The 12034-nt window shown below is 50.9% G+C and overlaps 1 protein-coding gene across 1 annotated transcript; it reads right to left on the minus strand.

The window, feature by feature from the left end:
• Positions 1-539: 539 nt before the first annotated feature.
• Positions 540-11510, minus strand: FAM210B (family with sequence similarity 210 member B). The gene is made up of 3 exons (XM_061208444.1): positions 11298-11510; positions 3035-3210; positions 540-2820 (listed from the first exon to the last, which is right to left on the minus strand). The coding sequence occupies exons 1-3, from the start codon at positions 11481-11483 to the stop codon at positions 2604-2606; spliced, it is 579 nt and encodes a 192-aa protein (XP_061064427.1). The 5' UTR covers positions 11484-11510; the 3' UTR covers positions 540-2603.
• Between the last annotated feature and the right edge of the window lie 524 nt (positions 11511-12034).

Consider the following 12034-nt stretch of genomic DNA (forward strand, 5'->3'; position numbering starts at 1 on the left):
TGGGAGTGCTGAACTTACTGAGAACTAGGAGAGGAAATATGCTTTCATGGCCGACTTTCAGTGCAAGAGGCATACAGAGCTCAGAAATGTCTACACAGAAGGACGTGGCTATACGCTTCCATGTCAGAGTTGCCAAAGTAGTCGTGGAAACTTAAGAACTGAGTAAAACTGCCGTGTCCAGTTAGCCCCCTTGGGACAAAGGCGCTTTTGGTTCCCCCAGTCTTGAGCTTTTACATCCCAGAGTAGTAGTTCATCCATCCATCCTGGCTGTAGTCAACACACCATGAATAACCCCACCAGTGATACTACTAGTTAAGCTGTGATTTCCCCCAAACAATCCCACACAAGCACAGAAAAGAGCTCACTGTAGCAGCACAGCATTAATAAACTAGTCACACGTACTGCTGCTTCATAATCAGCAGCAGTGATGGCTTTTTAAGAATAAAAAGTTCTTCATAAACTTTACAAAGATGTTTATTTGTTTCACAGAACTTAAGCTGCTCATTTTGTCAGATAAAAAATTAGAGGTGAACAATGGCTTACGTGTTTAAAATAGATCAGTTTTATTCCCCTAGTTCCATAAAAACAATGTAAACACAAGTGATCTGTACATCTTGCTGGTGAATTCACATAATGCTCTAACTCCCTGATCCTTTGATTGCCTCTCTAGTTACTCTGTTCTGTTCTGACAACTGGCCACTGGAGTGGAGTGGAGTTGAGTTGGGGCTTACAAGAGAACGCTGTGGCTATTTGGTATGATAATTTGTTTTATTGCTTGCCCTTTCATTCCACTCCCATTCAAGCCCTTAAACCTGTAGGAATCCCTATCGGCTTTTTTGCATAGGCATTACTCACGATCTGAATGGTTGGGAGGCCGGTGAGGAAGGTGGTTAGGAGCCCAAAGCCAACTGTTCACACACAGACAGCAACACAAAAGTGCTGGTCCTGCCCTCATGAGGAATTACCTAGCACTGGTGCCGTCTCTCTCTGCTGTGGATGTGTCCTGGGAATTAGACCCCAGAAAGGCAGTCTAATTCCAACTTTAAATTGCTAAAACCTTTTGGCAGTGGGCTAACTGCTTTAAAAGGGGGGGTGGGGGGGGTGGAATAACGGATCCACTTTAAAGATCTTGCAAGTGGAGAATGTGTCTCACAAAGATTCTCATAAAAGTTAACTGATTGACATGGGTTACTACGGGCTAACTAGGAAACTCAATAGTCAGATCTCAGTAAAACCAGGATGATCAGTTTATAGTTCCTTGAGTTTTCTGATTGTCACAAATGTAGTTAATCAAACCAAAAAACTAAAATAAAAAATAAATCTGGGAGCCAGAAGGATAAATGCAACCCCTCAACCGTGGTGGCAGGGCAGACTGGTTACACTGGGGTTCCTGGGGTGTGCAGCAAGTGTTCCATCAGTGATGCCGAAGCCCACGGGAATATATTCCTTCTCCATTGCTTGCGCCTGACTGTCTCAAGGAAAAAGTCTCAACTGGGATCTGTGTGCTTGCATTTCTATTCTTAACCAATGTCCCAAACAGAGAATGAGGGGCCTAAAGTCACACACCCTTTATCTGGTAAACTAGCTCAGTCCCTGCCCGGCTTGTATTATTATTTTGCGGTTGTCTCCCATTTACAGCAACTGCTAGTAATTTTCCTTTTTTAGAGAGTGATACAAAATCTTTTTTTGCATACATAATTTTAACTCAATTAAAAAATATAAGTAGCAACACAATGTAGACACTGTGACACTAGTTCTGGAATGTCTGAAGTCTGAGACAGAGTTAGTTAGGCCAAGATTGTCTCAGCTTTGCATATATGTGCAGTATCCAGATTCCTCTGAGGACACAGGTGTCTGGGGCCAACTGATGCCATTACTATTGGATGAAGTTTCCGTATTTTACCGGAACAGAGACAAATGATTCTGACCTACTTTAATGAAGTTTGGGAAAAATCAGCTGAGGCAGGCCCCATCATGTCCAGATTTGAAGGTGTCTTGGCATCAGTGAAACATACCAGAAATACTTGTTTTTCTTTCCCCCCAAACAAGTGTAATGAATGTCAAAGTGTTGATGCTAATTAAGATCCTGATTCCATATTGTGAAGTCTTAAATTCTGCTTCATTAATTGTAGCACTGGCAGCTGTTTTGCACAATACTGCATATTAAAACGAAGGCAGCCTGACAGCAAATATTGGAGGAAGGGGAATTTTAAAAACCAGCTTAATGAATCGCTGCCCTTTAAGAACTTGAGCAAAGATTAACCCCTGAGGCTTCTGCACGCAGACTCTCACCGATGATCTTCCAGAAGGAACGTTTCCTGGCTGACAGTTTTGTTTCAGATGATAACTCAATGGTGATGCTTTGCTGACATTTTAGATGATGCAGACAAGCCCTATGATGAATAGCATTACCAAAACTTATAAAGCAAAAAAATTACAGTGATTTGAAACCCTGAATTTTTGCTGGCAAAAGTAAATCCTATTCATGAGAAGACAGCAGCTAGCCCCTGCCTCACCCCCACCATAAACCCTACATCATAAAACCAGTCCAAAATGTGTCATTTCAAAGAAATAGGTTTTCAGGCCCACAATTGAAGAGTTCATCAAGGCTTTGCAGCTGGAGGTTTAAAAATTCCCACTTTCCGAAAATATCTGACAATCAGGGGCACGGAAACTAAGGTAATGCTGATCCTCACGGGTGCGAACAGCTTGTGGATGGCATAGGCCACCACGAAAGTACTTGTGCCTGCTGCCATTTTCGACTGTACCAGTGACTCTTTAAACCCGAGTTTAAGCAGGATGGCTGACATGTCCACACCACTGGAGGGGAGAGAGGCAAACAGACAAACACAAAAGATGTTTACTACAGCAAGGGATAGAGTTAACCGATCAATTTGGCTATGACATTTACAGTATTTTAAAAAATGTGATGAAAGTAGCTAGATGAATATAAAGTCTTAGGAAAAAAGTTCTTATTCCCAAAGACACTTGGATGACAGCGAAAAACAAATACCTATTACTGTCAAAATCTTACCTTGAAACAACCATGTAAAACATGCCCAAAGAGATTAATGAGATTCCAATGTGCAGTGACACGCCAACGGCACCATATTCTTGAAAAATCTTTTTCAGCTGCTGCGACTTGCTTTGCTTTTTCTCCTCTGTGCTGCTGCTGTTGCCGCCTGTTGTCACAGTGATTTTGCTGGTGTCCTGCGCACAAGCCAAAGAAGGGGAGACACTTTAGGGCAGGAGCAAGGATGTTAGTGTCGTCAACAGCTTCAGACCCAGGCAGTGCTCTGCTCTGTCCCGTCCAGTGAGAGATGAGTTACTCTCTTTCTTTGTCAGCTGGGGCTAATGCCCGCTTAGCCACTGAGTGCAGTGAAGGGCTGGGTACCAGGTACGATGGGCAGAACGATGGCCCCAAAGATGTCTAGGTCCTAGTCCCCAGAACCTGTGAATATGTTACCTTACGTGGCAGAAGGATTTTGCAGGTGGGATTAAGTTAAGGATCTTGAGATGGGAAAATCATCCTGGATGTTCTGAGTGGGACCAGTGGGACCTTAATCACAAGGGTCCTGTGAGTGGACAGAGCAGGGCAGGAGGGTCAGAGAAGCAGATGTGAGGCCAGAAGCAGAGTCAGATTTGCAGAGATTTGTGCTGCTGGCTCTGAAGACACAGGAAAAGGCCGCGAGCCAAGGAATGCAGGCACCTCTAGAAGCTGGAAAAGGCAGGAGGAAGTGGATTCTCCCGTAGAGCCGCTGGAAGGAACCAGCCCTGCCCACACACTGACTTTAGCCCTGTGAGACCCCGTTTGGGCTTCTGACCTCCAGGGCTGTAAAAGAATAAATGTGTGTCGTCTCATGCCACCAGGTCTGTGGTGACGTGACAACCATGCTAGACTCTACAAGACAGTGGGTACGAAATAAAACGGAGCAGAAGCCGTGACATATTTACTTCTGGAATCAAGATTTACCCCTGAGATCTGAACAGAGAAAGGGAGGGCTAGTTCCCGGGCCATAAATGCGGCGGCAGGGTTAGTACAGAAAGTATTCATTGCGTGGGGTGTTTGTTAACAATTACTGAGCATCCACAAGGCCTGGAATGTTTGGGAGAAATAAAAACCACCTTGGATTAAAAAGACAAAACTGCTCAATATGGAGAGTGCCTTTTTCATCAAAGGATTTCTTCAGCTCTAACGACAGACCTCAGAGCTCTTCTGACAGGCAGCATCTGGGTCAGTCAGCTCTGGCCACTGACTCTGCAGCGGGACGGCTGCTTTCTTGTATTTTTAGAACATGCTGCAGTGGAGCCACGCTTCAAAGGCTGCGGTGGGGGGTGGAGACACGTGACATGCAGCGTGGCACCCCCAGGGATGAAAGTGAAATGACACAGGTGCCCAGGGCAGCAGCCTCCAAACGCCAACGAGGCACAGGTCCTCCTCCCGGCCCTGCCCTGCCCTGCTTCGGAGCCCCTGCCGGGCGGGCGGGCAGGCGGGAGCTTTGACCAGGCACGTGTGCGGGGAGGCCCCAGACGCTGCCTTCCTCAAGAGCTCCCAGGGGACCCGGATGGTGCTGATCCATCTGTCTACGCCCAGGCGCCCAGCCTCTGATTTCACAGATCTGGGGTGAGGCCTGGGCACTGCGATGAGGTATCAGTTCCCCTGGTGCTTCTAAGTGATCAGCCAGCGCTGCCAGGTAAACGCCTGCTCAGCACTCTCGCCTCCCCTTGCCCTGCTCCTGCCCACCCTCAGCAGACTCTCCACGGAGGCCTTCCCTTCTCAGATGTACCTGCCTTGCGACACACTGGAGTGACGCCACTTCCTAAGCTGGAAACACAAACGTCACCTCCTCCAAGAGGCCCTCCTTGACCACCTCAGCTGCCTGCCCTCAGTGGCAGCCACGCTATCACATCTCTACTTCCCTCTCTGAGATTTCCATCTTCAGGAGTTGTCCTGCTTATAATGTAACAAATAGAACAAATACACGTATGTAAGCATTCCGTTCTTCGCTTGTTTGCTGTTGGCCAGAGGCCCGGAATGTGTGGTTCCAGGGAGCGGGGACCTGGTCGTCTTGCCCGGCTCCTAGCACTGGGAGGGTGAAGGGACCATCTCTGCCCGGTGTATTAGGGGTCGAGCTGGATCAGGGAACTCCCTGATAAAGAGTTTTCAGTGCAGCAGGTCCCCTTCCTCCTCAGATACTTCCATTGCCCACCCAAGCCTCGTCCCCCGATCGCACGCCAGGCCCGCGCTGCGTCCTCCATCCCTCGTGCTCATCCATGCTGTCCCCTGAGCCAGCAGCCCTGGTGGCCCACCCCTGCCCTTCCATCCTCAAGACGTGGCGGTGTCTGCCCATCAGAATCCACTGCCCTGCCCTCCACCAGGCCCACTGCAGTTGGCCTCCTGGGCTGTTTTCTTTCTTTGACGGCACCTGGACCAGACCTCCCGAGCTACTCTTGCCCGGGCTGTGGGCAGGAACATGAGAGACCAGGGGCCACCCAGGGGCCCGGGGCCTGACCTCGTAGGTCTCCCATGAGGGGCTGACCCTACAGAGCAGCAGACAGGGCTACTGACCGGAGGGGCGCTGAGCGGTGCCAGCCTAGGTGGGTTTAGGGAACGCTGCTTCAGGACCACCTGGCCCAGGCCCCTCATCTCTCCCCTGGGTTACTGTGATGCCCTCCCTCCCAGCTGGTCCCCCAATCCCACCCTTGACCACTCAACACAGTGGCCGGACGGAGCCTGTAAAAACCGAGGTGGGATTACAGCACCACCCCCGTCAGAGGCCTCCTGGAAGCACCAGCCCCTCAGCCCTCCCCCCATTCGCCTTCCTGCTACCCATTCGGGCCACACGGCCTTCTTGCTGCTTTAAGCAGGACAGGCCAGGCCCGCTCCAGGCCTTGGCATCTGCTGCTTCCTCTGCCTGAATGCTTCCCCCCCCCACCCCCCGCCACCGACGTCCTCACAGCCCCGCCTCCAGGTCTTTATTCCGACCTCACCTCTGGGAGGCCCTCCTGGAGCACCCTCTTTAAAACCGAGACCCTCACACAGCCGCTCCTGTGCAGTTCCCTCCATCGGGACGTCACCACCTAACGCCCCACATGCTTTTCTTCCTCCTCCCCAGGGAGGCCCATCCACTTTGGTAACAGTTCTGCTGGTATATAGATTACAGGCCATAAAGTCCATCTTAAGGTTTAAAACATACAGTCGAATGGTTTACGTGTGTTTGCAGTTGTGCAACCATCACAAGGATCTAACTTTGGAACATTTTTGTCACCCAATTAGCAGTCACTCCCCATTCCTCTCTCCCCCATCCTGATGGGGGAAGGCAAACACGAAACTCCTTTCTGTCTATGGATTTGCCCTTTCTGGACGTTTCATGTAAACGGGGCCATACATACAGCATGGGGCCTTTTGTGACTGGCTTCTGCTACAGACTGAATGTTTGTGGAAACAACCCCCCGCCCCACCCCAAATTCGTATGTTGAAACCGAATCCCCACCAGGATGGTATTTGGAGGTGGGAGGTGACTAGGTCACAAAGGTGGAGCCCTCATGAATGGGATCAGGGCCCTTATAAAAGAGACCCCAGAGTGCTCCCTTGAACCTTCTACCATGTGAGGACATGGCAAGAAGACAGAAGACAGCTGGCTATGAACTAGGAAGCAGGCCCTCACCAGACACTGAATCTGCCCGTGTCTTGACCTTGGACTTCTTGACTCCAGGACTGTGAGAAATGAATGTCTGCCGTTTAAGCCGCCCAGTCTCTGGTGTTACAGCAGCCCGAACAGACTACGGCAGCTTTTTTCACTTATCATCATGTTTCCAAGGTTCATCCACATTGTAGCAGGTATCAAACTTCATTCCTTTTTATAAAGCAGAATTTGATTCAACTGAAATACAAAGTACAGATTCTAAAATTTACTCTTCAGGGCAAGCTGGGAGCCACAGTACATTTTGCCCTACAAAGTATGTCTGCAGTGTCTGGAGCCCTGTTGTGTCTGGTGACCCCTGGGGCAGCCTCTCAGCTTGGTTTCATGCAGGACAGGAGGGCTTGGCTCTGGACCAGCCGCCAGAACGGAAGATAAACCATGGGTGCTGCACGTACTTAGAAGATAAGAAGGCACAAAAGCAGACTCTCCTATTGTCCCCAGAAGAACTAAGTAAGGCTCAGTGAAGGGCCACATTCCACGCACGGCGAGGAGGGGGTGGAATTCAGTCTTGGATTAAAACTTGCCCAGAATTGGGAATTCCCTGGTGGTCCAGTAGTTAGGACTCTGTGCTTTCACTGCCGAGGGCGCGAGTTCAATCCCTGGTCAGGGAACTAAGATCTCACAAGACGCGCAGCGTGGCCAAAAAAAAAAAAAAAAAAAAAAAACCTTTCCCAGAATCATCCTTGATTTTTAATCATACACAGCAGCTACTCATTTGCCCCTGCTCCCAAAAAAGTTGGTACAAAACTCAGATTTATGAGTTAAAAGAGTCTTTTCATTACCTCCCAACTGAAAGAGCATCTCTTTTGTTCCCAAACTGCAGTTGGGACTGAAAAAAAAAAAAAACACCAACCAAACAAAATCCCAAAACACCTGGAAGCTTTAAATTAAAGCTTAAATTAAAATTAAATCTATTTCATTAAAGGCTGCTCAGTCCCTGGGAATTAAGTGTTAAGGTCCTAAGGCGGGGGACAAACTGTATTTCCTCTCTGCCTTTAGCTTTGACTTCTGCCGGCTTTTTTCAGACTTATGAAAACAAACACTTAAAAAAAGGGGAGTGGCTACTAAACTCCAGTATCCATTTATGGGGTCCCAGAGACTGGTTCTGATAGGCAGGAAAGCATAACATTTTTTGAAAGGTTTTAGGAAAACCACCAGCGTCCTCAAGAGAGGCCCCTTCTATTGAGCCAGGTACCGGGCTTAGCACTTTAAAGGCGCCATCCCATAAAAACCCTCACAACCCCACGACGTGGGCACCTCTGTCGCTCCCACTTTGACAGATGGGAGACCAAGGTTTGGGGCAAAGCTACGAGCTGGCTGGCAGCGCCCGGACAGAGTTCTGTGCTGCAGGCTCCCCTTCATGTCCCCCAAGAGCTGAACGTTCCTCAAGGAAGATCCTGTTCCAGAACGTCAAGGCTCTGGAGGGGGGAAGGAAAACTGTCACCAGTACCCTTCGGTTGGGCCGGCGCCGCGCCCCCCCGTTCCCTGACGCCCAGCAGCCAGAATGGCCGCTGGGAACTCAGGCTCCTTCTGATAAACAGCTCCCGCCTTTTGGCTGCGGATGAAGTGCCCCAGACAGGAGATCTGCCAGGCCCTGATAGGAGGAGCAGTGGACAACCCCCGGTTCCAAGAGCCAAACAACGTCCTGCGGATGAAGTGCCCCAGACGGGAGATCTGCCAGGCCCTGATAGGAGGAGCAGTGGACAACCCCCGGTTCCAAGAGCCAAACAACGTCCTGCGGCTGATGACGGGTGAAAGCCCCTTTCACTTCCCACCCTGGACACCTGGCCCAACCAGACTTCATTATGTCCCCTCTGTCCACTTGCCAGGACCGGGTGGAACTGTCTCTCTCTCTTGAGAGCCCTTTGCTGTACGACCTCTATTTTGGCAAAAGGCCTTTTGGCCAGAAAAGAAAAATAAAAAGGCAGCCAGACTTCCAGCTACAGAATAACCAGTATCTATTGCAAGACAATGGGAGGGACAAAATATTCAGACACAACGGACAATTTCCTGTTAGCCGGTGCTGCGGTTAGTTTTTAACTTTCTAGAGTTAGAATCTTATATGGACAATTTTCTTCCTTTTATCCTGGAAATCTCTTTAATCATTGTGGGTCATGCATTTTTCTTCCTAACCCTGGAGGAGAATAAAGAGACTGGAATAAAGGAATTTATGAGGCGGTGACCTGCAAGGAATGGAAACTTTTCAGACATTCATTTCTTTGTGAAATATCACCTTAAGAACCTGTGATGTATCCTTAGTCGCTGCCCTGGATGCAGACAACATCGCACCTCCCCGGTGTCTATTCTTAGATAGGTGCTTTCATGTACCTGCAGATGGCTTGCTCTCTGAGCCCCAGCATCCTCCTCACCTCCCAGTTCTCGCTCACACGCTGCCTTTTCAGGGAGCCCTTCCCTGATGACCTTATTTATTAAACTGGCAGCATCCCTCCCTGCAGCCCTGCCCATCTGCACCCTCCCTCCCCCCTTGGCATTTCTCAGTAGCACCTGTCACAACAAGCCTGATATTTTCTTTTTTTTTTTTTTAACATCTTTATTGGAGTATAATTGCTTTACAATGATGTGTTAGCTTATGCTTTATAACAAAGTAAATCAGTTATACATATACATATGTTCCCATATCTCTTCCCTCTTGCGTCTCCCTCCCACCCTCCCTATCTCACCCCTCTAGGTGGTCACAAAGCACAGAGCTGATCTCCCTGTGCTATGCGGTTGCTTCCCACTAGCTATCTATTTTACGTTTGGTAGTGTATACAGTGTATATATATAGTGTATATATATTGTTTATTGTCCCTCCCCTCCCACTAGACGTCAGGCTCCCTGAGGGTGGGTTGTGTCTGTTTTGTTCATTGCTCTATTCCCCCCCCCCCTTAGAGCAGTGCCTAGCACAGTGCAGACACTCACGAATAAGTGAGGAACACAGCACAGCTGTTGAGGGCAGAAGCCTTGGAACGAGACTGGTTTGGATCCCAGTTCTGGCAGGTAACCTCTGTGTGATTCTCAGAAAGTTACTCAACCTCTCTGGGCTTAAGGGGGGGATGACAGTATTGCTTACGTCACAGGGTTGTTGTGAGGATTACATGAATTAATATTTTCAAAGTACTCAGAACAGTGCCTGGTACAAAGTAAACACAATATAGTGTTTATTATTAATATTACTTATTGCATGAATGAAAACAGGTGTCACTCTAAACAATCTGAACTTGTGAGCAAGATATTTGGCTCATTCCTCAAACCTTCCTGACCCTTCTAATACAGCCTTCTTACTTTAATAAATATGGGGTGGGGGAGTAGTACACATACACACACACACACACACACACACACACCTGCCAGTGCCAGGCTCACAAGACAGACCAGCAAGTCGGGAGGACATTCCATATGATGAGCGCATAGAAGATGCACACCCATGGGGCTGAGGAGGGGGCCAGTGGAGGCACCCAAGGTATCACTGGTGGTCAGGGAAGGCTTCCGGGAGGAAGGGACAGCTGGGCTGATCCATGAAGAATCACCAGGAGGCAGCTGGGTGTGCGCGGAGGGTGCCAGACGCATGAGGATCCCCTAACTGGGCTCAAGAGGCAGAGACAAGATCTACCGCCTGTCTGATGGGGGGAGCAGAGGCAGGGAAGGAAGTTTCTCCACCTGTGGCAGAGGCATGGTAAGGTCATGGGTCAAATGCCTATGCAACATTCAGGAAGCACTGGCTCCCGGTGGCACCATGTTGAGGCCCACATCAGCTCATGGAACTGTTCTCCAAACTATTGTTGGGAAGGTGCTATTTTAAACGCCTGCACGGTCGGCAAACAGGCTCAGAGGCCTTCAGCACTTGGGGCAGGGCTGCGCCGCCGGTGAGTGGATGCAGGCAGGCAAAGGGGCCGAAGGTGCAAAGCTCCAGGCCCTGCTTCTCCCAACTTGTGAGCTCTGGATCTCCAGACTTCACTGCTTACCACCTTTCTTCTTTAAGGAGACCCACTTCAAAACTTTCAAAAAGGGATAGTCTGCATTACCATTCTGAATGGAAACCAGTTTTCAGTTAGCATACACAGAAGCTACCGAAGTGAAATATTGATGCCATGAAGTTAACACTGAGTTTCTTGCGCGCGTCCTGCCTGCAGTCGACAGGGAGGCCTGCCCTCTGGGTTAGATAAAAAGGGAGTGGCAGCAAGTGTTGGGGGGGTGTTAGAGACCGCAGCACCCACCAAGCCTTTCTCCTCGGCCCAGGGAGGAGGCCCCGGCGCGACTTCAAAGGGAACAACTCTACCGCCCAGTGAGAACGTCCATACCAAGCCCAGGCCCCATCTCCAATCCTCTCGGCCACCGCCACAGTACAGCCTGACGCTTTGGGATCCTGCGATCCCCTGGAGGCTGTGACCTTGGGCAGTCACCACACCTCCCTGAGCCTCAGTTTCCCCGGCTGTCAACTGGGAACTCGCTTCCTTGACTTGTAGAGATCTGAAGCCTGGGGACCCTGGAGGTACTCGGTCTCGGGCAGCTGCGCGAGTCAGACTCTCCTTCGGCGGAGGCGGGCCGACGATCGGGGCTCCCGGGGTTCGGGGTGGGGGCGGGGAGGCTTACCTGGCGGCCGTGGCAGTTCCCGCGGGCCGCGCGCAGCAGCGGGGCGTCCAGCCCGGGCCCGAGCAGCGGCAGAAACACGGGCAGCGGGGCGCGGGGGGCGGCAGCGCCCAGGAGCCAGGTGGCGCGAGACCGGACCCGGGCGCCCACCCTGCCGGTGCGGCACAGCAGCGCCAGCAGCCCGGCCATGGTGCGCAGCCCTGCGCCGCCCTCCGCACAGCGGACCGCAGAGGGAGCAGCGCGGTGGGCGGGGCCCGCGGGAGCCCGAGCCCGGAGCAGCGGGGTGGGGCCGGGGCCGCGCGCCGTCCTTGGCCCCGCCCACCGGCCCCCGCCCCTCCGCCGCCTGAGCAGCGAGGGCGGGGCTGGAGCCACGCGCGGCCGGGGCGGGACCGGAGCTGGAGCTCCGCGCGAAATGGGCGGGGCTGGAGACGTGCACCCCTTCCGACAGCCTGCGAATTCCAGCCGGCGGATCCTGACTCATCATGTTGGTTACAAGCGAGTCAGAGGCCAGCCCAGCCCTGATTCAGGAGTGAGGGGGTTAGATTCCTCCGACTTGACGGAAAGTGACAAGGTCACGTGTGGAAGGGCTTGTGGAATGGGAAATGTTGTCGTGACCATGTTTGGGAAATGCAATCTACCACAGTAGTCAACTATTAACTGTAATAAAGATAATAGTCTTTGGTCTCCATTCTGCAGAAGAAGAAACTGAGGCTCACAGAAATGAAACCTTCCCTGAGGCC

The sequence above is a fragment of the Eubalaena glacialis genome, chromosome 13 (assembly GCF_028564815.1).
Source record: "Eubalaena glacialis isolate mEubGla1 chromosome 13, mEubGla1.1.hap2.+ XY, whole genome shotgun sequence".
NCBI classification, from domain to species: Eukaryota; Metazoa; Chordata; class Mammalia; order Artiodactyla; family Balaenidae; genus Eubalaena; species Eubalaena glacialis.

What these genes read in the sequence shown, in the direction of transcription:
- FAM210B (XM_061208444.1), bottom strand. Translation starts at nt 11,483, where the DNA reads ATGGCCGGGCTGCTGGCGCTGCTGTGCCGCACCGGCAGGGTGGGCGCC. An exon ending in GGAACTGCCACGGCCGCCAG is followed by an intron (nt 3,211 to 11,297) that starts GTAAGCCTCCCC and finishes GCTTGTGCGCAG; the next exon opens with GACACCAGCAAAATCACTGT. An exon ending in TTTTACATGGTTGTTTCAAG is followed by an intron (nt 2,821 to 3,034) that starts GTAAGATTTTGA and finishes TCTCCCCTCCAG; the next exon opens with TGGTGTGGACATGTCAGCCA.